We start from the raw sequence: 27,139 nt of genomic DNA, 5'->3' as shown, positions 1-27,139 counted from the left end.
GGATCTAGAGACTGTCACACACAGTGCATCAAGTCAGAAAGAGAAAAACAAATATCATATATTAACAAACATATGTGGAACCTAGAAAGATGGTACAGATGAACTGGTTTGCAGGGCAGAAATTGAGACACAGATGTAGAGAACAAACGTATGGACACCAAGGGGAGAAAGTGGGGTTGGGGGGGCGGTGGTGGGATGAATTGGGAGATTCGGATTGACATGTATACACTGATGTGTATAAAATTGATGACTAATAAGAACCTGCTGTATAAAAAAATTTTTTTAATTAAATTTAAAAAAAGAAGTGTTGAGCAAAGCAGTAAGGAGTAGTAGTTGATATTGTATAGAAGGAATGCACATCAGTGGTACATACATCTTTGTACTTCCTCTCAATTTGAATTATATTCACTTGCTATCCCAAGTGATGAGAAATTATGTGCATAGCTCTGTGAACGAAGACATCTCTCTTTTCCAGGAGGCAGACTTGTCTGGATTCAGGCTATTCTCCAGCTTTCTTTCCCTGCCTGGAGGGAGCCTGACCATTTGCACAATACAAGCACAGCCAGACACCACCATTCATCCCTTCAGCTACTCAAATTACAGGCAAGAAGCCTAGAAGGAGATAATTAGCTTCATCAGATAAGGCTAGCCTTGCTAACCCAAACTTTTAAAGTGACAGCAGATGTCACAAGGGTGTCCCATTAAGCTACTGATACCTAAGGCTGAGACTGCTTTCCTCCAGGATGGTAACAAGATCAGGGTGCAAAGGTGACCAGGAAGAAAGGCCCCTCCCCCCTGCGCTGTCTGCCTGCCCGGGTCCAGGGAGCTGCAGGCCTGTGTCTGACTCCTGTCCATGCCCCATCCCACTCCCCACCTGGATCCTCGCTCTATAATTCACCAACTGCAACAGGAGAAGCAGGGGACATGCAGAAAACCCTCAACTTCTATACTGCCTGGAACCCAGCCCTTCCAAAAGGCTGAAAAGAGCAGTTTGTTACCTGTCATATTCACGTATTATATATACACACATACATATATCTCCATACATATATATAAACAAACTGGGTTATTATACATAGAAATATATATATAATACATATTATAAACACAGGTATTTTTATTGTTTGCTATGCATTGCACAATTTTTTTTAAAAAAAACTACCTGGATAATAACGACCAATGGAAAGCACAAGGGCTACGTAGAGATCAATACTGTGTGAATCCTGCCTTCAGGCAAGTAGGGACTTTGGATTAAAGTCCCTTCTCTTCAAATATTATCAAACAAACAAACAAACAAACAAAAAATATATATATATGATAGAAATTACAGTATAGGATAATGTCCACAAAGCAAAACGACACAGGAAAAGGCAATCTGAATTACTGAAATACCAAAGCAACAGAACATTTTTAAAGAAATATTAATTTCATTATCTATTGGTAAATACATCACACTGCATTAATACTAAGGCCTGTGACCCACATTAGTATCCTGTGAGGCAGGGATCACATCTGTCTCTTCGTCTTCATCCTATCCCAGCACCTAACCCATGACAGGCCCTTAGTAAACATTTGCTAACTGGATGAGTAAATGACTAGCCATCTCAACTAAGTTTATAAAATTCTACTCTGGGAATTCACTATAATGAAAAGAGGAGAGTTATAATTTATCGTCTCAATCATTTTATAAATGTGTCCTCCACAATTACTTGAAAAACTCTGATGTTACATGTAGTCAAAATAGTCACCCTACATTGTTAAAAATTTAATTTGCTTTGCAAACTCTTTAGCATGTGCAAAAGTAAATGTCAGCTTAGTTCCTATGTGAGACTCCAGAATCTGGACTTGCTGAATTCAAATTAATGAAGTTCTAAATACTTAAAAATCACAGCCTTGCATACATGCAACCTACGGAGAGCATAAAGAAAATACTCAGCATTTAGCCATCCTTACCTACGTGGTTTATTCCTGATGATAAAGAAGAGGCAGAGAAAACTAGAATTATGCCTGGACACAGCACTGGTAGCCTGAACGTAGCTGCCTTCACTTAAGGAACATGTGTTACTCCAAACCTCAGCCGTCTTCACAACTTTGCTAAGGGGAAGCAGTGGTAATGATGTGACTTATTCTAAAACTGCAATAACTGTGAACGCAGGGACACTGAACACAGAGTGAATAATCTCATAAGGGTCTCGAAGGTTGTAAAGGTATGCATCATGGTCTAGCCACCTTCCAAAAATGGTTAGCTGGGAAAGAATAAAGTACAACCTTGAATTGACCCAAAACCAAAACAATGGTCTTTTCTCAGCTTCCATTGCAAGGTGGGCCCTGAAAATGCTGGATGACTTGTGACAGCCATCGAAAGCCTTGCCAAGGAGTCTAAAGGGACCCAGCAGCTATGCCACCCGCTGTAGTGAGCAGCAACACCGGTCCCAGGGCAGCTTGGAGGAGGGACCCAGAATGGTTCTCAAGCAATCTTCCGCCTCCATTAATTTGTATTTCATTAGGATTTGCAACACAAGATGGATTTTTATGTGAATTACAAAATAATTTAAAAGCTATGAATAAAAATTCAGAATAGTTTTATAGGGTATTTAACTAAGTTCTAGGCAAGGAATAAAACACCTTTATGGCAGCATTAAAATTTTTAAGAAGTAAATAAAGTTTTACAGGTGAATTGATATTTGTAGTGAGAAAACCATCCTTCTAAAGCATGAAAATAACATACAAATTCTGGTGCATTTTCAAATCAAAATAGCGGCATCTGAGCTTCTAGGACCCAGGAGAACATCTAGCCCTCTTGTCTCCTTCCATGGTCAACTCTGAGTCGAGTCCCAACACTGACATGCTTACTACTTGGATTTTAAATATATGTTGAGTGATATTTGATTTTTGTTAGCCATGTAGAATATACTGGTTCTAATACTAACAGTAAGGACTTAAAAACAGGAACTAAAAGCAAGATTTTCTCAGATATGCGATTAACAGAAATTAAGAAACTCCAGAGCTGATTTTTTTTCCCCAAATATTTCTTTACCAGAATCAAAATTAGATTTTAATCCTGTCTATCTGAAACAGTACACCTGTTACCATAACGCTAAATAATTTTTAAGATTCTATGAAATTAGAGCTAAAGAAAAAATTCTTTATTCTTCCCTTATTCTAAGGGGTATTTTCTTTTTCTTTTTTTTTTTTTTTTTTTGCGGTACGCGGGCCTCTCACTGCTGTGGCCTCTCCCGTTGCAGAGCACAGGCTGCGGACGTGCAGGCTCAGCGGCCATGGCTCACAGGCCCAGCCGCTCCGCGGCATGTGGGATCTTCCCGGACCCGGGCACGAACCCAGGTCCCCTGCATCGGCAGGCGGACTCTCAACCACTGCGCCACCAGGGAAGCCCTAAGGGGTATTTTTTTAACATTAAAAAAGAAACAACTGGAAGAAACTGGAAGGAATCTCAAAAACCAGCTAGTTTAATCCCACAGGAGCCCCAAAGACTAAGGGACATACAAAGTCACAAACATGACAGTGATAGAACAGGCCCTCCAGCTTCCAACCAGAATCTATTCATTTATAGAATATGGCTCACTCTGTACTGCATCTTTATACAAAGAAATTTGTGATGAAAATGTAAGTATAAAAATTACTATTAAAAATGATATCCTGGGAACTCCCTGGTGGTCCAGTGGTTAGGACTCCACGCTTTCACTGCCAAGGGCCTGGGTTCAATCCCTGGTAGGGGAGCTAAGATCCTGCAAGTGGCGCAGCCAAATAAATTAATTAATTAAAATAAAAATGATACCCTGAGGCACCCCAATTTTCTTTGCATTACTAAAACACAACCCTGAAGCATAAATAAAGCTCCAGCAGGGCTTCCCTGGTGGCGCAGTGGTTGAGAGTCCGCCTTCCGATGCAGGGGACATGGGTTCATGCCCCGGTCCGGGAAGATCCCACATGCCGCGAAGCGGCTGGACCCGTGAGCCATGGCCGCTGAGCCTGCGCGTCTGGAGCTTACGCTCCGCAACGGGAGAGGCCACAACAGTGAGAGGCCCGCGTACCGCAAAAAAAAAAAACAAAAACTCCAGCAAGTATAAGAGCTGTACTACCACATTTAACAGAATCAATTCAACTAAAACCAACCTACCTTGTCATCAGGCCAAAAAATGCTCCAAGTCTACTAAGACCTATGGGCTTAGTTCTACTGCAGGGCATAAGTTTTATGACAATACTCTTTAGAAGGGGAGTGAAGTACATTTCATACCTGGCCTAAGGAGTTACAGCATCTGACAACACATGTAAGTATATGCTAAACCATCTAATCACACTCAACTATTTCTGGAAGACAGATCTAGGACCAGGACCAAATATAATGCACTTGGACCTATGAGAAATAATCAACTTTCTAACAGTGACAACTGTGAAATACTTGAACAGGCTCCCAAAAAGGTCACTGAATCCTGGATGCAGTTTTTGAGACTCTTTAGTTTGGTTCCTCCTTGTCCTTCGGAGAGGAAAATCCTTAGGAGCCGCCACTAGAGTAGAAGGTGACTGCTAACCTCAAAATATATCAGTGAATCTCTGACTTCTAGCACGGCCCCATCCCAATGCAGACACAAAAACAGTGTTAGACGGTGACAGTCAATCTGAGAAAGTCACTAAACGAAAGATGAATATTCTACTGCACGGGTTTTGGGTTTTTTTTTAATGTTCTGCATTTGAGGTAGTATAAAACCCTAGTCTATTGGAAGCTCATAATTACTTTTTTTTTTTTTTTTGGCCACACCGCACAGCTTGTGGGATCTTAGTTCCCTGACCAGGGATCAAACCTGCAGCCCTCAGCAGTGAAAGCACGGAGTCCTGGCCACTGGACCACCAGGGAATTCCCTCATAATTACTACTTTTAAAGTGGAGAACAAGAAGGGTCACAGACCGCTCTGTAGGGCTCTGTGGGACTTGCCATCGGTCACCGCTCCTGGAGTCTTGTCCCCTGCTTCCCTCTCACTGGACTCTTCACTTACTGTAGAGTCAGCATCTGAGGGAGAAACTCTGCAGACACAAAACAAATACAAACATTAGGAAAAAGAAAGAAAGGCGGGGGGAAAGGTCACATTCATTTGGATGTGGAAGTCAGGCTTCCAGGCAAAACTGGGAGAAATCAAACAGTCCAAAACATTGTTTCGTGGCATGGCATCTTCAAGGAACACATTAATAGCACACAGTCACCTTGTGAAGACAGCTTGACACAGCTGACTAAATGGCTCAGTGGGCTCATTTCAACAAATGGTAGGAAACCAGGTACCCAGTGGAGGATGGTCTCCCAGCTCCCTGGGCTTGGACTGGCAGTCTGGGGCTGGCGTGGGTTGGATTAGAGGATCTGGAGTTCAAGCTTGGTTAGGCGTTAGCGGGGTCTGCAGAATTCCTAAGAAGCCAGGGTAGTTCTGCAGTCACCCCATATAACTCCAAATCTTCGGAAGAAGCCTACACTTACAACACAAAGGCGATGATTATCGCTGAGATTTGATTCTATATATAAAAAGCAAGGGTGTCACAGAACCCAGGTTGCACCAGGCTAGTGAAAATCCTTAATCAGTTAACACCCCTTCTCTTTGGGCTTCCTGAAATGCCGAGACATTCTGGTGCCCCTGAGACATGCTAAAATACGCTATTAACCATGCAGAACATTAAGATGTTGTGACTAAATGTTTAGGATGAAGCTACCAGAGGAGAAAAAAAGACTTTGCTATACTGTACTAGCATATTCAATAATCTTTAATGATTTGATTTACTCTCACTCTGCAAAGTAATTAAGCAAATGATATCTCTCTACATTATTCATCTTCTTCTGTAAAGAGTGTGTTCTAACATTCGTTAAAACTAGGCCAGAAACACTGGAGTAGGTTTTTTGTTAAGTCAGAAATAATAAGATCATTTTGAATGTTGGTATGATCACACACTTTCCCCTTCTCAGCAGAAAATCAGGATTTAGAGTTCCAAAGCTCAAAGGAAAGCTGATAATCGGAGGCTTCAATACCAAAGCCTGAACATTCTTTGATCTAAAGTCAAGTTAATAAAACCTGATTCTGAACCGTGTCTTCACACAGCTGTAGCCCGTCTCACAGGGTCACCGGGTGATGGTAGGTAGTCTGTTAGCAAGCAGTTCTCTGTGCACTTAATTTTGATAAGTGGAATGGGAATTAACTGGGAATGGGGAGCTGGGCAGGGGGAGGCGATGAAGAATCCATGCACACATGCTAACATGGGTGACAAGAGGAGCACACGGAGAAAAGCCAAGCAAGGAAAGAAGGATATGATGAAGGTCACCTGCAGACCAAGCAAGGAAGCCACAGCTCCAGTGGCTGGCATCAACGGGCAAGGGCAAAGCTAATACTGGCTGACTGTGTATCATAGGCCATGCATTTTTTTATACATTATTCCTAATATCACCTCCAGAGGGCCTGGCATGGTCACCCCACAATATGGACCCCAGAGCTGGTCAATCCCTAAAGAAGTTCCAGGCGGACCACCAAACCATGATGGACAGTGATTTATAATCTTAAACACTTTGGGGAAGGAAAGCACACAGGCCTCCTTTGAGAGTCCATTAGAGTGGATCAAGAGCCATCAGGTTCGTTGACTTTGGGCAAATGTTGTCAGCCTTCCAAGCTGCAGACCCGGACAACACTCACCATCAGCCTTTCTGCTACTGGAAACTGACAAATGGAACACAGAAACGCATGCCACGATAGAGAAAAATACAGAAAGCCCAGTAAGAACCTTCCTCTGTGACGGACATTCTTGGAAGGGATCTTTGCCTTGGGGCTCGGCACATCTCCATTCTCAGAGGGCGTGGTATGGTCCTTCACAGGTCCTGGCAGCGGTGCTGGCTCGTGAATGATCAGTATATCATCTTTATTGTGCTGACCCAGATGCTGCTTAGCAAAGTCGAAGCCCTTCACACTAGGGATCTGCAACTGAAACAGACATACACAAACACACACACACACACAGGAAATAAATCTGAATCTGAGGAATATACGACGAGATTGTGAGGGCCAGCTTCTGATCCAGGAGTGTGCTTGCAATTCTACCCATCCAGCTCAACGTGCATCTCTAAAGCACTGACCTGTGCAAGGTTTATACCTAGAGTTTGCAGAAAAGACAGACACTTGCTACAGATTCAAGTACAGGGCTTAAATACAAAAAGACATCATAATACATAAGACATCATACATAATACAAAATACATAAGACATAATACAAAAGACATCACAAGACAATCCCTGACTGCTGTCAGAGCAGCTACACAGTTCCAGAGGGTGACGTGGCTGAGATATTCTTCCTAGAGACTGGGCATTTGTGCCAGGCCTCAGAGGACAGGCCAAACTTGGAAATAAAAAGAGGTGGCTACACAGAGATTGTTCTAAGTTGTGTCAAGGACCAGAGAAGACTTGAGGCTTGGGAAAAGATTACATTAACTGCACTAGAACGGTCAGGATGTAGGGGAATGAGAGAAGGCCAGCCTGTATGTAGATGACTCCACATGCCAGCTTCTAGAGCAGAAAACCACTAAATGTTTCTAAAGAGGCAGATTTCTAAAACGCAAGCATTTAGGACAAAAGGAGACTAGTCAGAGGGCCCAACAGTAATACGTGCACGAAATGACGAAAGCCTGGGCCCAAACCTCAGCAATGAAAATGGGAAGAAATAAAAAGCTCTGGAAAATGGGAAGGAATGAACAGCTCTAGAGACCAGGCAGAAGCACACGGAAGCTGAACTCAGACTCGAGAGGCAAAGGGGAAAAAGACTCCAGTGCTGACATGAAGCTACATTCAGGGTATCCCAAACAGTAGACGTGACATTAAGAGAAAAAGGTGAGTTGCAAAGGAATGATGACAAAGAGGTAAAAAGACAGGTTTCGCTCCACACATGCTTAGTTTGAGATGGCAGGAAAAGCTCCAAAGAAAAGTAGCTCAGGGCTTCCCCGGTGGCTCAGTGGTTGAGAATCCGCCTGCCAATGCAGGGGACACGGGTTCGATCCCTGGTCCGGGAAGATCCCACATGCCGCAGAGCAACTAAGCCCGTGTGCCACAACTACTGAGCTTGCGCTCTAGAGCCCGTGAGCCACAACTACTGAGCCTGTGTGCCACAACTACTGAAGCCCGTGCGCCTAGAGCCTGTGCTCTGCAACAAGAGAAGCCTCTGCGATGAGAAGCCCGCACACCGCAACGAAGAGTAGCCCCCTCTCGCCACAACTAGAGAAAGCCCGCACGCAGCAACGAAGACCCAATGCAGCCAAAAATAAACAAATAAATAAATAAATTTATAAAAAACAAACAAACAAAAAAACCTGACCTTTAAAAAAAAGAAGAAAAAGAAAAGTAGCTCAGCATAGCTGGAAACAGAGGACAAGCTTGGGGGAACTCTCAGGCTGGAGGTGTGACCTTGAGAGCATCTGTATAGAAGGTGACACGTAGGGGAGTTGAGATTTTCCAAGATGAAAACAGAGCCTATGGATAAAATGTTGGAGAACATCAAACAGTTTGCGGCTAAGAGGAGGAAAAGGAAGCCAGGAACAAAATAGGCGACTTCAAAGAAAAAAGAATTTGGAAACTTCAATGTAACAGAAGCCAAGGGAATAAAGAATTTCTAGAAAGGAGCGGCCAACGGAAGTAATGGGGGCACAAAGATGAAGGAGAGAGGAGTCTTCTCAAGTGCACCCCTCACTCTGGTGGATGCAGAAGCCCTACCAGGGGATACCAGGTACCAACAGCAAACCCACAACAAAACCCTCTGAGCCCTGCGACCACAGAGTCCAGGGTCAGCTTCTAGGCCTGTGCTAAGACAGAAAGAGGTCTGAAGAGGAACAGAAACGTGGGCAATAAAGGTGAGGCACTATTCTGGTGACACTGAAAGTGCCAGGGGTGGGTGTTAACCGTTTCCTTTATTCAAGCTTACAGAGTAGAGGAAAATAAACCACATATTAGTAGTTGTCCCAAGGGTCTCCTTGGGAGGAGCCCCACCTGCAATCCCATCGGGCTGAATTCCACACCCACAGAGAGTCCCATCAGTCAGAAGACAAAGGCTAACCCATCTAAGGAGCTGTTCCAGACAATATACTGCACGTAGAAGTGAAAGGTTTTGGCGTATTTGTGCCAACTTTATGCACAGATGAGTGACGACGTCAATGGCTTCGATTTGTGATCTCTTAAGGTCTTTTCGCACTAAAATTCTAGGCTGGATGGGTAGATGGAAAGTAGCCTGCAATAATGGCTTACACCAGCAGAGGGGGACAGAACTTACTATAAATAGAGTTCACAAAGACACTGCTCAGAAACAAAAGGCAAAGAGTGGCGTGCCTGTATTTTCTAAGTTAACGATATCGTGTTACCAGCAGTCTACTTCACCACACAAGGGCAGATTGTGAGTGGCACGCAGTCCTCGGCTCACAAACGCTGCTTCCCAAACAATGAGCCCAGACCTGCAGCTCCATGACTCCCCCCGACCTACCAGCCATCTTCAGCTGGGCTCCCCAAATCTCTGCGGGTGTATACCTTCCTAGGGGCATGTGGCCCTTTCAAAGGAATCAAATTCCAAACTGACAACTTCTGTATATAAACTTTTGGTTTCTGCTTTCTGAAGAATCCTTCTCCCACTTCATAGAAGCAGCACACCCGTCATCCGTGTGTCTGCTTTCACCCCAGTTGCACCTCATTTTAGCTCCATAAGGTGCCTCTAAATGAAACAACAGGGACGTCCTTGGCGGTCCAGTAGTTAAGACTCCGCCTTCCAATGCAGGGGGGTGCAGCTTCGATCCCTCGTCGGGGAAACTAAGATAACACATGCCACGGGGCAAGTAAGCCCGAGCGCTGCAACTAAGACCGGACGCAGCCAAAAATACATAAATAAAGATTTAAATAAGTAAATGAAAGAATAACAGATATAATCAACAGTCATTTAATCATCAACATGACCACCTTTGCAACTTAGATGATTTGTTTTATCAAAATTGAAGGAGGAGCCCCAGACTGCCTCCTCTAAGCAAAGGTCTCCAAAGTGATAAGGGAAAAATATGGACAGCACTGCTTCCTTGGTGCAGTCTGTACCCAAATCCAGGAACTAAATGCCTTCCCTGACACGATCTCAGGTTCATGTAAGAAACATATTGTACATATGTATATGTCATAGAGAAACAGAATGTGCTACCCCCAAATGTCTCTCTGGCATGTGGATTATTTCAAGCTGAAAACAATCAAGGCCCAAAAGACTCAGGAAGAAAGTTTGATATTCCCTTCCCCCACCAACTGCCTAACAGAATACAGACAGAGGACCTACCTACTCCAGAAAGAGAGCTATCACCACTCCTCTCTGCATCCCGTCTCTGACTGGCCCAGCAGGCATTTGTCTAGCAAACATTTGCTTTTCCATCTCCATGTGAACTGCCTTCCTCCCCTCTGAAGTCCCAAACCACCACCAACATCCTCTTTCGTCTTTAGCTGAAGGTGATATTTAAGGTGAGGGTTTTGGTCATTTTGGTGAGTTACTCAGTTCTATACATGCATCTCTCCCATGTATACATGTTATTAAACTTTTCTGTGATTTCCTCCTGTTAACCTGTCTCAGGTCAATTTAATTTGTAGACCAGCCAGGAAAACCTAGAACATTTCTTCCTCCCTGACAATGTCAAAATGCTTCATAAATGCCAAGGCACCATGCAAATGAGATTGACAGCAATGTTACTGCTGCTGGTCAATGAAACATCAAGCACTTAATATAGTCAGCTGAGAGTTCTCAGAGACCAGATAAAGCTATAGATATACATTTAGATACAAAATTTTGTAATTCAGCAACAGGACATGACATGTGGTAGACCCTCAATAAATATCTGATGACTGAATGAATTTCAAAAAGGTCAGTTGAAGCACCAAACTTACTGGATTTTGTGGGGAACCAAGAAAAGGGTAGATGTCCTGTGAAATATACATCTGTTACAGCCTTAAAGTCCTGCTGGCTTTTGTTAATTCTGACTAATATCTTTTTTTTGGTAAGTTTTGGTTTTTTTTTTGCTTGTCTTTATGGAAATGCAGTTAGTTTTCTTTTATGTTTTTTATTTATTTATTATATTTTATTTATTTATTTTTGGCTGCATTGCTGTGCACGGGCTTTCTTCTAGTTGCGGCGAGCGGGGGGCTACTCTTCGTTGCGGTGCGCGGGCTTCTCATTGCGGTGGCTTCTCTTGTTGCAGAGCACGGGCTCTAGGCGCACGGGCTTCAGTAGTTGTGGCACGTGGGCTCAGTTGTTGTGGCTCGCAGGCTCTACAGCATAGGCTCAGTAGTTGTGGCACCCGGGCTCAGTAGTTGTGGTGTGCTGGCTTCAGTAGTTGTGGCTCGCAGGCTCGAGAGCGCAGGCTCAGTAGTTATGGCACACAGGATTAGTTGCTCCGCAGCATGTGGGATCCTCCCAGACCAGGGCTCGAACCCGTGTCCCCTGCCTTGGCAGGCGGATTCTTAACCACTGCGCCACCAGGGAAGGGAAGCCCCCTGACTAATACCTTTAAATACGTTCATTAGATCCCTGACTTTTCTCAGGATGGGTGAGTCACCTCCTTCTATAAACAATAGAAATTTTTTTGCTTACACACAAAACAAAAGCCGTCTACACAGAAGGAAAAAATTAAAGAAAACACTGTCCTCCTCACTTATGGAATTGGCTCCTTTTGTTTCATCCTTATTTTCTGGAACACTTTTTCTAGTTTTTCCAAGTCTTAAAAAAAATCTAGAGTTAAGTTTGGCTGTATTGTGCCTCCAGCCTCCACATGCAGAATAAGTGTCAATCAGCATTTTATAGAAGGGTCACAATTCATTAGTGCCTTCAATATTCCCATTAGGACCCAGGTTTTCTGAGGAAAGACGGCTCTTTTGTTCCTTCTTTCTTTAATATATCACAGAAGAGACAGACCCTGTTGTCTGTATCTCATCGGAATATGTCGCTGACAAGTCAGGGTGGGCTGGAAGAGCAGGTCAGCCAAGTAACAGGAGAGACGCCTGACGAATTTTAAAACATGTAAGCCATAAATATAATGCGACCCAGATGGAACACGACACAGTGAAGTCCCCAGTACTCGGGTTAGCCTGAACCCCTGGGAAGGAGCAGTTAAGATGACAAGAGAAACCACAGAGCAAATCCCCAAAATGGCTGAATGAAAATGTGCAGCCTTGAAGAGAGAGCCATTGTTTAAGCATTTGCTATTTGATGGGTGTGGTGTGTGAAAAGTCACTACAGCCACCATGCTGCTTCCATTCAGGAGGTGAAGACAAGGCGAACCTATTGGCATCTGCGGGTCTCCACTGCAGCCCAGCATGGGGCCGCTGGTCACCCTGAGGTCTAGGAGGTGGCGAGCAGTCCTCCAAGATTCTCCCGCCCCCAGGCCGCAGCAAATCACGTGGGTACACTGAAACCACCAACAGTTTAGGTGTTACCAGGATCCTTGCAGAGGGAGAGGAGATGAACTCGGCTCAGATGGAAGAAACCCTCTTGGAACTTCGCTTCAACCCATTGAGCCCCTTCATTGGAGGTTCCAAACATAGATGTGTCCAAGCCCCCCCACCCCGAGACCCCCTCAGTGGCTCCCAGGGCCTACAGCATCACCTCCGCCCCCTGACGTGTCCCATAAACCCCTCCAAGAATGGCTCTTGCCTACTTCTGTGGCCTCGGTTTTGGCTGTGCCCTTCCTTCCACTCACCTCTGCTCCATCCTTCCTGCCTGGGCCCACTTCACCTCCGCAACCTCCAGACGCAGGGGTGGCTGCCCCTTGCCTGTACTCCCTCAGTGCCCTGGACAGACTTACGCTGCTGCGTGTCAGCTTTTAGCTGCTTGTCCTTCTTTCTCCCTTATGAAAGCCCTCGAAGGCAGGGATCGCATGTTATCTGTGCTTGTCACCCAGCCCAGCCCTGCTTGTCTGAGAGCAAGTGCTCAGTGTTTGGTGAATGAACAGGCAGTGGCTGAGGCAGCTCCATCTGGCTGCCCACAGTGCCAGCCGGCTAAGAACCAGGGTCCTAGGCCAACCAGGGGGTGTGGACTGTCCCCAGCAGAAGGAACAAGTTTCCACAGGCCCGGCAGCATCTAGCCAATGCCATTCATATCTTTAAATAGAACCTCAACAGGGCGAGGCGGGTCCAAGCTGCAATTTTACTGGGAGCAGTAAAAAAGTGATGCCTTTGGGCTACAGATTAAAGGGAATACAGATAAAAGGAAGACATGGGTTAGGGATTTTTTTCTTTCTCATTAGAAATTTTAAAAGACCCTGCTTCAGAATAAGACAGAATGGCCTCTCTCATCGTATTTCAAAACTAACCTACTCCCAGACAATATGAAGAGGTTTCCTTCTGGTTACAAGAAGAAGGGGGTGTGGATTTTGGGTCAGCAGATTTATCGTTTCCAGATGTTTGCAGCTCTGGGATTTGCTAAAAGATTCCAGAGAGTAGTGGTGAAGCGCCGTCAGGGGGCGGGGTGAGCAGAGCGTAGAGAGAAAACACAGAGCCGCACAAGAAGGAAAAAGAGCTCTTGCAGTCACAGGGAAGACAGCATCTTTGCAAAGTGCTCCAAGGAATAGGCTGGAGGCCCTTCACTATTGCCAGATAATCTTAGAAGAAACGCTTATGAAGTAGAGAGATTTATTTTTAAACTAAATAGAAATGATCATTTTCTCACTATAAAAACATGACAAGATCTATATGGTGAGTGCCTTTGCCAGCAAAACAAAGACCCTGCTGCGCTCCTAACAGGGTCAGAAAAACACCTCTTCTGTCAGGGAGTCCTCCATGCAGAAGGCCCTTCGTGCAAAGATGCTGTAAAAGGGAATGCACAAATCCAGGTAGCACTTGCAGAGGAGGGACTCCAAAGGCTTGAAGTTCTATTGGAAACTGTCCATTTTGATGTACAACATCTGGGACGTGAGACTCCTTCAGAAGTAAAAGTGGGAGAAGGCGAAAGCTTGCGGAATAGTCTGCTGTGAACTCAAAGGATGCTGTCCTCTGATAGTTTACTGAAGTAACAGACAATGGATGGGCTTCCACAGGAGTGTTTATGTTAGGAAGCACGGCACATTACTGACCTAAATATATAACCATCTACACTGGTTAAATCTCTCTGTAACAACACTCTTTGACCAGAACAAAAGCATGTCCAAACCTACTGTTGATCTCATTACGATGAAATTCACACTGTGAATCATGTAGTATAGTAAGGACTTTTTTCCAGGTTTTTTCCGTGCTATTCACCAGTCTACCAACAAAACAACTTTAGCAGACTATGTAAATAATAAATGAAGATAGGTAATAAATACAACCTTAGTAGAAACTGCTTCCAAAATACTGGGTAACCATAAGCTTGCAATTTAATCAACAATTTGCATTTCTTACTTAATTTGTAAGAGAAAGAATGCTCTTCATTTACTTTTACAAACAAAATGAATTTTTAAATAATCCTTATTTGTTTCCTCCATCAGGTCTAGGTTGATAATGTGCAGAATTATTGTATACCCAGAAAATCAGAGTAAAATTAAAAGGTTAACAGGGCGATCCTTTATTTCTTGTTTTTCTGCCTCAGGCTTGCTTTTTCTTAGCAAACTTTTAGAGTCGAGTGAGTCCTCTAAAGGCGTGAGACCCATAGCGGGTACACGTTAATAAACAGAGTCCGCGAGCACCACTTCCCACGCCCTGGGTGTGGCTGACCTGCGTGCTGAGCTCAGTGTTTGCACCTAATGAGCTCTTCTCTTACTTGGCATGTTCTTGCTCACCAGGGGAGCTGGATACTGACCAAGAGGCTATGTCTTCCTCTGAAATTGGTACGTGACAAATACTGCAGAAACTGTCGAAACCTAAGTGTGACAAGGGAACTGCTATTACCAGAAAAACTAAACTGAATGCCTTGGAAACACATGGAAAAGGAGCTGCTAAAAAAAAAAAAAAAAAGAAAGAAAAAAGAAACTGCTGACACATTAGGTGCAGGAGAATTAACTCTAAAAGACTGCAGGGCAGGGTGGGAGGGGGGATATTGAAAAAAATCTAGAAAATTCTGTACTCAGGTTGCTTTGCTCTTCCCTAAAGAAACCCAAACTGGAAACTGCAGCTGATGCCTTACGTGCGTTGTTCCTTCACAAGAAAGACCACACAGAATTCCTTTTGATAGACTAATACTCCAAATCTTTTTTAAAGATTGTCAAATAAAGACTAATTTTATATATATATATGTGTGTATGTCTGTGTGTGTGTGTATATATATATGTGTGTGTGTATATATATATGTATGTGTGTATATGTGTGTGTATATACATGTATGTGTGTATATATATGTATGTGTGTATGTGTGTGTATATATGTATGTGTGTGTGTATATATATGTATGTGTGTGTATATATGTGTGTGTATATATGTGTGTATATGTATGTGTGTATATATGTGCGTGTATATATATGTATGTGTGTGTATATGTGTGTGTGTGTATATGTGTGTGTGTGTATATATATATATATATATATAAAGTTAAAATGTTTAAGGCATGTATTACCATTTTTTAATGATTATGTGGTCTTGATCAAGGTGGACAAGTAGGCTTGCAATATGGTGGACAGAAAATAAAGGAGCCGGCCAGCAGAGTTGCGTATGAAAGAAATAGATACATAGATCAAAGAAAATCTTCCTTGGCTCCTGTTCTCTGAAAATATCCAGGGTTAAAATAGATCAGAATTCATACACAGAATGGATGTGATCTTCTAACTGAACATCTCTAAAATAAAATCACAGTGGAACTCAGAGCCCACAGCATTGATAAGCCTTCACATGGCTTCATTTTCTGGGCATGTATTTAATACTACAGAAGACCTGGGTTTCTAAGCAAACATGGAGGCAAAGGGACACCACCACTAAAGCCAAAAGATTTCCTGACCAGCTCTCCCCCCTGTCCTTCAGTACCAGGAACCTGACCTGCCCTACCCCAGTCCACAGGACGCTCACAGGAACGCGGGGCAGGAGTCTGTTCCTTACCTTCTGACGCTGCTGAATGTTGGCCACGGTGTCAGGCTGAAAGTCCAATTTGTCCGTGCGGCAGAGTTTCCAGTAGAGGATGACAACGATCACCATCACCACCAGCACTGGCACGACCACGCCCACAATGACCCAGAGGCTGCTGCTCTGGGACTCAGGGGATGATGGCCTCTTCACCCTGTCCACAGCTGCAGACGAGGAAGAAAGGTCTCTCAGTGAGTCCTCTGCACTCCTTTACTGGACAGCCCTTCTGGGCAGTAAATGTGCCCTCTTCCATGAGAAACCACGAAAGTCCCTGTCATTTCAGCTCAAGACAACTGGGGAGAGACTATGGTCTCCTGATGACAGGGAACGGGACACAGTAAACAAACACAACACATTCCATCTACAATACAGTAGGGATCACAGCAACATATATGACGTGTCTAAAGGAAAATGGCTAATTCAATGGCAAAGTGAGGTTTATTCCACGTCTCCTGATGTCCAGTTTATTCTACCAGGTCCCTCCCTAAATTCTCACTGCAGGAATGTTGCCTTACCAAAAACTAGAAAGTCCCAGTAAGCAGTCTATGAGCACTGCCTTCATTTCCTTACCCAGATCTCTCCCTCAACTCTTCAGTTAAAACATGACTTCTGGGCTTCCCTGGTGGCGCAGTGGTTGAGACTCCGCCTGCCGATGCAGGAGACACGGGTTCGTGCCCCGGTCCGGGAAGATCCCACATGCCGCGGAGTGGCTGGGCCCGTGAGCCATGGCCGCTGAGCCTGCGCATCTGGAGCCTGTGCTCCGCAACGGGAGAGGCCACAACAGTGAGAGGCCCACGTACCGCAAAAAAAAACCATGACTTTTAACTGAAACTGCTATACCAGTTGTCAATTTTAAAATTACATTAAATCAACTTACCTATTTTGAATCCTCCACTCCCCAACCTCCCCACCCCCTCCCCTGCCTCAGCCCCACATCTTTCATGGCCTTGCACGATCATGCTTCAATTACTCTGTCCTCCTTAATTTCCTTCACCAGCTCCTCTCCCTAACCCGGCCTCCCAGTTCTGGGCCCTCATCCTCTTCGTTCCGTACTCATCCTCTCGCAAGATTCAGCTCTTCTTAAAACTGCTTCCCTGGTCCTCTTAAAGCTCAGGTTCCAATCACCAGGCTCTGAAAACCAAAATGCCCCCCTTCCGTGCCCAACTCTCTCATCCGTTGGGGCCACTTCACAACGACCTCTCCATGACCACACTAGATTCCTCTTGTCTAAGTTCTTTTGTCCTTGGTTGTCTTGGTCTTGTAAATGGTACCTCGTTATTCTTTCACAATGCATTTTATTACATAAATGTATCATCCTGATATACTATACCACTTTGCTCATTAATATGGTCATGACTCTAAGCCTTGTCTCTTCAAATATATATCAGTCTTCCTGGGCAGGGACTAACTTTTACGCTCTTTTCATATCCTATAATGGTTAACACGTGCTATGGGATCAGAATGTTTTTACTCAAAGATGTAACAATAAAAAGATGCTTAGTGCTGGTTTAAGTTTGGGTTTAGGCCTCTTAGAGAGTGACCAGGGAGGGGAGTAAGCCCTCTCAAGCACAAGCGCTATGAAAGAAGCACAAATCACAAAGCAAAGACTATGCAGGAAATGGAGAAAGTGGCAAAGTGTTAAAATTTTGCATTTTTTAATTTGACCTGAATATAGTTTGTATATGTAGTTCATTTTGCATGAAAACAGCTAACAATATAGGAGTGACACAACCAAACTGAGGAGCTGAGACAACTGGGTCCTCTTTTTAGTTCTAACCTAGTAAAACCCTGTGACTCGTCAAAACGAGGGCCTGACATCAAGTCCGCAGCTGTTTTGGAGCTGGCCCTGGTGTTGTCTTAGGCTCCCAATCCCAGGACTGCTGGTTTTCAGCATGAAACTGAGGCAAGAGGAGTGCAAGAGCAGATGAAAGTAATCTTGAAACGTGCCCAGAGCCTACTGCAAGGAATCTTTTCTCAAAAGTGAAGTGCTTAGCTGGAGTGGGGCACTTCTCCGACAATCAGAAATGTCATATATGAAGGCATACAAGTAAATGCTTCATTATTTTTTTTCTCACTGCTTTGAAATAGAACACACTAATATACAATCATATCTCAAACACGCAAACACAAAGCACCAATGGTTATTTGCTTCAACTCTCCCATCATCACCTATAAAATGGAGAAAGTGCGCCCATGGCCCTCATCCTGGTTAGTTTCCAGGGTCAAGTATAGCTCTTACAAAGGACATTCCATCATGGAGGATAATTTCAAAGCTGTCATTTGTTAAAAACTGCCTTCATCGTCGAAGTTTCTCGGGAGTTTTTCAACACTCTCTGATGCTAAATTCCTTCTAAACATTTAGTTATCCCTTTACTGTTGGGAGCAAGTTTCTCTGAGCTCTTACAAGGATTGCTCCCAGGATTATAAAGGAAAAACACCCACATCAAAATAGTAGTCTGATTCATAAAGGTATATTTAGAGAAGTATACTCTTCCATGCCTCTCCTTTTCAATTTTAAATACCCAAAATCTATGAGTTGGGGAACAACGGCACTGAGAGTAGCCATTGCCAGGGGAGCAGGAGCCTAGACTCTTCCAACAATAATAAAGAAATACCAAAATACCTCTTTCTAAATTATGAGTGATATGAGGACAGGGTGGGAGAGAAACAGGATTGAAAAGGGTAAGAATCAAGGACTTCTTTGTGTTAAAAGACCCAGAAGGAAGCCAATAAATGCAGAGGGCACCTCCCAGCTTCCTGTGTGACTCACTGTCCCCATCAACATTCAAAATATGACATGTAAGAGTTTGGAATATATACAGAGAAAACACATTATTTTACCTAAGACAAAAATTTTTTTAAATAGTACAGGAGGAGGGGAAAATTATTAAAGTTAACTCAAGCTACTAAAACTCACTATAACACTGTGAATATAAAATGCTGGGTAGGAAAAAGAACAGCGAATGCTACAACTGCATGCAATCAAAATAAAGAAGGTCTTGGCAAATTAATTTTAATGACTGACCTCTTATATCTACGCGAACATAAGAATGCTTTAAATTCAGAGTTTATTGTCAGAAAAAGACTGGCTTTTGACCCCAGCACAGCACAGATGACTGTGAGGGGCCACACCTCATGCACTTACGTTGGGCAACAGCTCCTTGAATTCGGTAACCCAAGATGATGGCTGCTCTCTGGATATCTATCTTGTTAATCAGATCTGAAGACTTGACTGCACTGAGTCTTTCTCCATCTTGATCCTCCACAAAGTAGATGAGCTGCACGGGATTATCATCTCCCTCGAGCCTTGACACATTTACCACCTGAAAGATAACAGAAACTATTAGCATTTTAGAAGCTCATGTTTCCAGACACCCTTTCTTGGGGCACTCAATCTTGACTGTGTTACTCAGGATTTATTCCTATCCCTAATAAGGTCATTACACCATTCCAGATCCCAGAATGCCCAAGACGCTCTCTTGATGGGAATAACAGTCAAAATGAAAGTTCCTCTGTGCAGAAAAACAAATGTGCTTTGTCTTGCTCGAAGTCTTCTCTGAGACGAAGGGGCAAGCAGGGTACAGAGAACATACCAAGTCCAGCCTAGAATAGCCATCAACCAGCTCCAACAGGTCACGGGAGGGCACTGTTGTCCTCCCAACATCAACCATAACAGTTAGGTACATCCCTGGTTCTCTGAAACTATTGATGGTTCTAGCCAATCCTTTCTCAAATCTATTAGCATTTTCTCCCTGTTCTTCTAGGGCAGGGTTTCTCAACCTTAGTACTATTGCCATTTTTGATCCAGATAATTCTTTGATGTGGGGGACTATCCCAAGTATAGTAGAATGTTTAGCAGCATCTCTGCCCTCTACTCCCTCAATGCCAGTAGCAACAGCCATGCCCTTCCTCACCAGTTGTGACAACCAAAAATGTCTCCAGACACTGCCAAATGTACCCTCGGGGGGGCAAAGTCATCCCCAGTTGAGAACCACTGCTCTTGAAATAATAAATATCATAAATTCTTTAATATCCCACTCCCAAAAAGGGATAGATCATCTAGACAGGAATCAATAAGCAAACAGCAGATGTGAACAATGCTATAGACCAAATGAACCTAACAAACATATAGAACATTCTATCCAGTAGCAACACAATACACATTCTTCTCACATGCACATGGAACATTTTCTAGGGCAGATCATATGTTAGGCCACAAAACAAGTCTCAACAATTCGAAAAAGACAGAAATTATATCAAGTATCTTTTCTGACCACAACGGTATGAAACTAGAATCAATAATAGGAGGAAAGCTGGAAAATTCACCAATACTTGGAAATTAAACAACACACTCCTGAACAACCAGTGAACAAACAAACAAACAAAAAATCAAAAGGGAAATTTAAAAAATATCTTGAGACAAATTAAAATGGAAACACAACATATCAAAACTTACAGGATGCAGCAAAAGCACTTACAAGAGGAAAGTTTACAGCTATAAATGAAATCAAGAAAAAAGTAAGATCTCAAATAACCTAACATTACACCTCAAGAAACTAGAAAAAGAAGAACAAACTTAGCCCAAAGTTAGCAGAAGGGAGGAAATAATAAAGACTAGCATGGAAATAAATGAAATAGAGAATAGGAAAATAATAGAAGAGATTAACAAAACTAAGAGTCAGTTCTTTGAAAAGATAAACAAAATTGACAATTTAGCTAGACTAACCAATAAAAAGAGATAGGACTCAAAAACTATAAATGAAAGAGAAGACATTACATCAGATACCACAGAAATACAAAGGATCAAAAGAGACTACTATGAACATTACATGCCAACAAATTTGACAACCTAGAAGAAATGGATAAATTCCTGGCCATATACACCCTACCAAGACTGGATCATGATAAAATAGGAAATCTGAACAGACCAATAATGAGTAAGGAAATTAAATCAGTAATCACAAACTTCCCAGCAAAGAAAATCCCAGGACCAGATGGTTTCACTGATGAATTCTACCAAACATTTAAAGAAGAATTAATGCCAATCCTCAAAATTTTCCTAAAAATTGAAGAGGCGGAAACACTCTCAAATTCATTTTATGACACTAACATTACCTTAATACCAAAGCCAGGTAAAGACACTATAAAAAAAGAAAACTACAGGCCAATATCTCTAAGGAATACAGATGCAAAAATTCTAAACAAAACATTAGCAAATCAAATTCAACAGCATATTATAAGTATCACGTACCATGATCAAGTGAGATTCAACAACATATGCAAATCAATAAATATGATACATCACATTAATAAATGAAAGATAAAAACCACATGATCATATCAATAGATGCAAAAAAAGCATTTGACAAAATTCAACACCCATTCATGATAAAAACTCTCAACAAATTGAGTATAGAAGGAACATACCTCTACATAGAAAAGGCCATATATGACAAACCCACAGCTAACATTGTACTCAATGGTGAAAGGTTGAAAGCTTTTCCTTTATGATCAGGAATAAGATGAGACCATCCACTCTCACTATTCCTATTCAACACATTACTAGAAATCCTAGCCAGAGCAATCAGGCAAGAAAAAGAAATAAAAGGCATCCAAATTGAAAAGGAAGAAGTAAAACCACATCTGTTTGCAGATGACATGATCTTATATCTAGAAAACCCTAAAGACTCCACCAAAACACTATCAGAATGAGTAAGTAAATTCAGTAAAGTTGCAGGATATAAAATAAACATACAGAAATCAGTTGTATTTCTATACACTAATAACAAAGTATCTGAAAAAGAAACAAACAGTCCCACTCACAATAGCCTCAAAAAAAATAAACTATTTAGGAATAAATTTAACCAAGGAGATAAAGATCTGTATACTGAAATCTATAAGACATGATGAAAGAAACTGAAGAACACACAAATAAATGAAAATACATCCCATGTTCATGGATCAAAAGAATTAATAATGTTAAAATGTCCATACTATCCAAAGCTATCTATAGATTCAATGCAATCCCTATCAAAATTCCAATGGCATTTTTTTACAGAAATAAACAATCCTAAAATTCATATGGAACCACAAAAGACCCTGGTGACTAAGGAGCCAAGAATAATCAATGGGGAAAAGATAGTCTCTTCAATAAATGTTGGGAAAACTAGATATTCACATCCAAAAGAATGAAATTGGATACCATCTTACTCACAAAAATTAACTCCAAATGGAAACACCTAAAACCATAAAACTCCTACAAGAAAATATATGGCAAAAGCTCCTTGACATTCGTCTTGGCAATGATTTTTTGGATAAGACACCCAAAGCACAAGCAACAAAGCAAAAATAAACAAATGGGACTACATCAAACTAAAAAGCTTTTGTACAGCAAAAGAAACAATCAACAAAATGACGAGACAACCTATGAAATGGGAGAAAACATTTATAAATCATTATTTGATGAGGGGTTAATATCCAAAATATATTAAGGAACTCATATATCTCAATAGCAAAAAAAAAAAAATCTGAGTAACATATGGGCATAGGATCTGAACAAACATTTTTCCAAAGATATAGAAATGGCCAACAGGTACATGAAAAGGTGCTCAACATCACTAATCATCAGGGAAATGCAAATCAAAACCACGGTGAGATATCACCTCACACCTGTCAGAATGGCTATTATCAAAAGGACAGGAGATAAGTGGTGGTGAGGATGTAGAGAAAAGGGAATCCTCGTGCACTGTTGGTGGAAATGTAAACTGGTACAGCCTCTATGGAAAACAGTATGGAGGTTCCTCAAAAATTTAAAACTAGAACTAGCATATGGACCAATGATTCCACTTTTGGGATTTCCAAAGGAAATGAAATCACTATCTTGAAAACATTTCTGCACCCCATGTTCACTGTAACATTATTTACAACAGGCAGGACATGGAAAAAAACCTAACTGTCCATCTATGGACACATGGATAAAGAAAATGTGGTATGATACATAATATATACCCACACGTATACACACAATGGAGTATTATTCATCCATAAAAAAGAAGAAAATCCTGTCATTTGCAGCTACATAGGATGAACCTTGGAGGCGTTATGCTAAGTGAAATAAGTCCAACAGAAAAAGACAAATACTGTATGATCTCACACATATGTGGAATCTAAAAAAGCCAAACTCACAGAAAGAGTGTACTGGTGGTTGCCAGGGGTAAGGGAAATGGATGATGGTGGTCAAAGGGGGTACACTTCCAGCCATAAAGTTCTGGGTATCTAAAGTACAGCATGGTGACTATAGTTAACAATACTGTATTGCATGCTTGAAATCTGCTAAGACAGTAGATCTTAAAAGTTCTCACCACACACACACACAAAAGATAACTATGTGAACGATGGATATGTTATCTTATTGTGGTAATCATTTCACAATATATACATATATCAAATCATCACACTGTACACTTTATTTATTTTTTTTTTAAGATGTTGAGGGTAGGAGTTTATTAATTAATTTATTTATTTTTGGTTGTGTTGGGTCTTCGTTTCTGTGCGAGGGCTTTCTCTAGTTGTGGTGAGCGGGGGCCACTCTTCATCGCCGTGCGCGGGCCTCTCACTGTCGCGGCCTCTCTTGTTGCAGAGCACAGGCTCCAGACGCGCAGGCTCAGTAGTTGTGGCTCACGGGCTTAGTTGCTCCACGGCATGTGGGATCCTCCCAGACCAGGGCTCGAACCCGTGTCCGCTGCATTAGCAGGCAGACTCTCAACCACTGCACCACCAGGGAAGCCCCACACACTGTACACTTTAAACTTACACAATGTTATATGTCAATTACATCACAATCAAGCTGGAAAAAATTTCATAAATTCATAATCTGCTGGGTCAAACAGTACTCTGATTTGTCCCAAAATTTATATCCCCCTGGTGTTAACAGTGAAGTACTCTATTTTTTATTTTTTTTCATTTTAACATCTTTATTGGAGTATAATTGCTTTACAATGGTATGTTAGTTTCAGCTTCACAACAAAATGAATCAGTTATATATATACATATGTTCCCATATCTCTTCCCGCTTGCGTCTCCCTCCCTCCCACCCTCCCTATCCCACCCCTCCAGGCAGTCACAAAGCACCAAGCTGATCTCCGTGTGCTATGCGGCTGCTTCCCACTAGCTACCTACCTTACGTTTGGTAGTGTATATATGTCCATGCCTCTCTCTCGCTTTGTCACAGCTCACCCTTCCCCCTCCCCATAGCCTCAAGTCCATTCTCCAGTAAGTCTGTGTCTTTATTCCTGTTTCACCCCTAGGTTTTTCATGACATTTTTTTTCTTAAATTCCATATATATGTGTTAGGATACGGTATTTGTCTCTCTCTTTCTGACTTACTTCACTCTGTATGACAGACTCTAGGTCTATCCACCTCATTACAAATAGCTCAATTTCGTTTCTTTTTATGGCTGAGTAATATTCCATTGTATATATGTGCCACATCTTCTTTATCCATTCATCCGATGATGGACACTTAGGTTGTTTCCATCTCCGGGCTATTGTAAATAGAGCTGCAATGAACATTTTGGTACATGACTCTTTTTGAATTATGGTTTTCTCAGGGTATATGCCCAGTAGTGGGATTGCTGGGTCATATGGTAGTTCTATTTGTAGTTTTTTAAGGAACCTCCATACTGTTCTCCACAGTGGCTGTATCAATTTACATTCCCACCAACAGTGCAAGAGGGTTCCCTTTTCTCCACACCCTCTCCAGCATTTGTTTCTAGATTTTTTTGATCATGGCCATTCTGACTGGTGTGAGATGATATCTCATTGTAGTTTTGATTTGCATTTCTCTAATGATTAGTGATGTTGAGCATTCTTTCATGTGTTTGTTGGCAGTCTGTATATCTTCTTTGGAGAAATGTCTATTTAGGTCTTCTGCCCATTTTTGGATTGGGTTGTTTGTTTTTTTGTTATTAAGCTGCATGAGCTGCTTATAAATTTTGGAGATTAATCCTTTGTCAGTTGCTTCATTTGCAAATATTTTCTCCCATCCTGAGGGTTGTCTTTTGGTCTTCTTTATGGTTTCCTTTGCTGTGCAAAAGCTTTTAAGTTTCATTAGGTCCCATTTGTTTATTTTTGTTTTTATTTCCATTTCTCTAGGAGGTGGGTCAAAAAGGACCTTGAACAGTGAAGTACTCTTACATTAGTACCTTAGAATCTAGTACACTCGATATATCACTGTTTTGCATAAATATAGCTTTCTATTTTGTTGCTATTTCTCTTAGTAATATGCAACAACTTTATGGCCCCTTTTAGACTGCAGCAAAATGGTGGACTGACGTTCTGAGAGAAAGATCAACGATAACTCCAAGCCCTCTATTTTGTACACGTAATTTGAATGTTTGGTCTCTACATTTGCCATTGGCAAAATGCAGCTGCTACTTTTCTAGCCACATGTACAGAACTGTAATAGTGCCCTGTGCTCTGGACATAGCTGCTGGCCTCCTTCTTTACCACTGGGAACTTTTGGCAAATCAACTATTTCATGATTTCATTGTGAACGCCTACTTCCAGATCATGTATAAAGATCCTTAACACAGGTCCAAACTCTCATCCCTGGAGAATCTGTTCTTTTTTTTTTTGCGGTACGTGGGTCTCTCACTGTTGTGGCCTCTCCCGCTGCAGAGCACAGGCTCCGGACGCGCAGGCTCAGCGGCCATGGCTCACGGGCCCAGCTGCTCCGCAGCATGTGGGATCTTCCCGGACCGGGGCATGAACCCGTGTCCCCTGCATCGGCAGGTGGACTCTCAACCACTGTGCCACCAGGGAAGCCCTGTTCTTTACAACTCTATATCTTTATAACGGCTCGCCCGTGCAGCCCTCTATTTGCTGTTTCTAGGCTAGTTCCTTGACCACTTCTGCTCCCTAACCACCTACTTCTTTCCCTGGAAATGTGCTGCAATGGTTAATTTTTATTAGCCTTCAGAATGGAATACTATAAAGGGCTACTGAAAAGCAATAGATTATATCCACCTGTCCCTCTACCTACATGCCTATTTATTCCATTTTAAAGTTCTGATAAGTTTTAGAAATGCTTCTTCTTGCAGAAACCATATACCCAAATATCCAGTGATAGCCACCTTGAGTAAAGATTCTAGGGACTTCCCTGGTGGTTCAGTGGCTAAGACTCCACGCTCCCAAAGCAGGGGGCCCAGGTTAGATCCCTGGTCAGGGAACTAGATCTCACATGGCACAACTAAGACTCAACACAGCCAAATAAATAAATATTTTTTTAAAAAAATTCTGTAAGCTTCTCCAATCTGAAAGTAACAGTCAGTAAAATCTAATCCCAGCATCTTTCTAGATGACTTTTCATCAGATTCATATATAGAATCCATAAAACCATGGTATAATGGAGTCATCATTTGGGGCAACATTTTCAATTTCTTTTTTTTTTTTTTTTTTTTTTTTTTGCGCTACACGGGCCTCTCACTGCTGCGGCCTCTCCCGTTGCGGAGCACAGACTCCAGACGCGCAGGCTCAGCGGCCATGGCTCACGGGCCCAGCCGCTCCGCGGCATGTGGGATCCTCCCAGACCGGGGCACGAACCCGTGTCCCCTGCATCGGCAGGCGGACTCTCAACCGCTGCGCCACCAGGGAAGCCCCTGCACACATTCTTTTGTAGCCTCTCTTTACTTGAGCTTTTTTCTATATTCCCTCACTAATTAAAAAAAAAACTGATAATGGGATTTTCCAACATATAAAGATTTCACTACAATTTTTTTGCCCATTCTCCAATTGCTGGACATTAGGTTGTTCCAATACTTTCACTTTTACACATTATGTTTTGATGAAGAGTCCTGTACTGTTGTACATAAATTCTTATCTACATCTTCGTCCTTGGTCATTCTAAAGGGGAAGAGACGTAGGGAACGGTTTCTAAGCAATCCATCAGATGGCACCGTTAGTCTGGGATGGCTTAGTTAACTTCCATGAATCCCGCATTTCTATCTCAGGGAACTTGCAGAACTAATCAAGCATCTCATTCTGTAGTTTTATGGTACTCTATAACTGTTTTATGTGCAGAA

General features: G+C 42.3%; 1 protein-coding gene across 3 annotated transcripts in view; it reads right to left on the bottom strand.

Annotated features, from left to right (window-relative positions):
• The window catches only part of KIAA1549 (KIAA1549 ortholog), a 146,948-nt gene that overhangs the window by 46,688 nt on the left and 73,121 nt on the right, over positions 1 to 27,139 (bottom strand). For 2 of the 3 annotated variants that reach the window (XR_004022020.2, XM_030759727.2), the window contains exons 9-12: positions 19,204 to 19,381; positions 16,035 to 16,222; positions 6,769 to 6,965; positions 4,925 to 5,040 (exon numbers count right to left, since the gene is read on the bottom strand). Coding sequence is in view for 2 of the 3 variants with exons in the window: in XM_030759727.2 (XP_030615587.2) it covers positions 4,925 to 5,040; positions 6,769 to 6,965; positions 16,035 to 16,222; positions 19,204 to 19,381 (679 nt within the window). In the remaining variant the exon portion in view is untranslated. The remainder of the gene's footprint in view (positions 1 to 4,924; positions 5,041 to 6,768; positions 6,966 to 16,034; positions 16,223 to 19,203; positions 19,382 to 27,139) is intronic. The other variant, XM_089917346.1, reaches the window with a different exon arrangement.

This window comes from Delphinapterus leucas, chromosome 9, assembly GCF_059928025.1.
Source record: "Delphinapterus leucas isolate spDelLeu-1000000601 "Yukka" chromosome 9, BTC_Dleu_Yukka2, whole genome shotgun sequence".
In the NCBI taxonomy this organism is placed as follows: domain Eukaryota; kingdom Metazoa; phylum Chordata; class Mammalia; order Artiodactyla; family Monodontidae; genus Delphinapterus; species Delphinapterus leucas.
The sequence above is the reverse complement of the archived record's forward strand: the minus strand, read 5'-3'. Positions and strand labels throughout refer to the sequence as shown.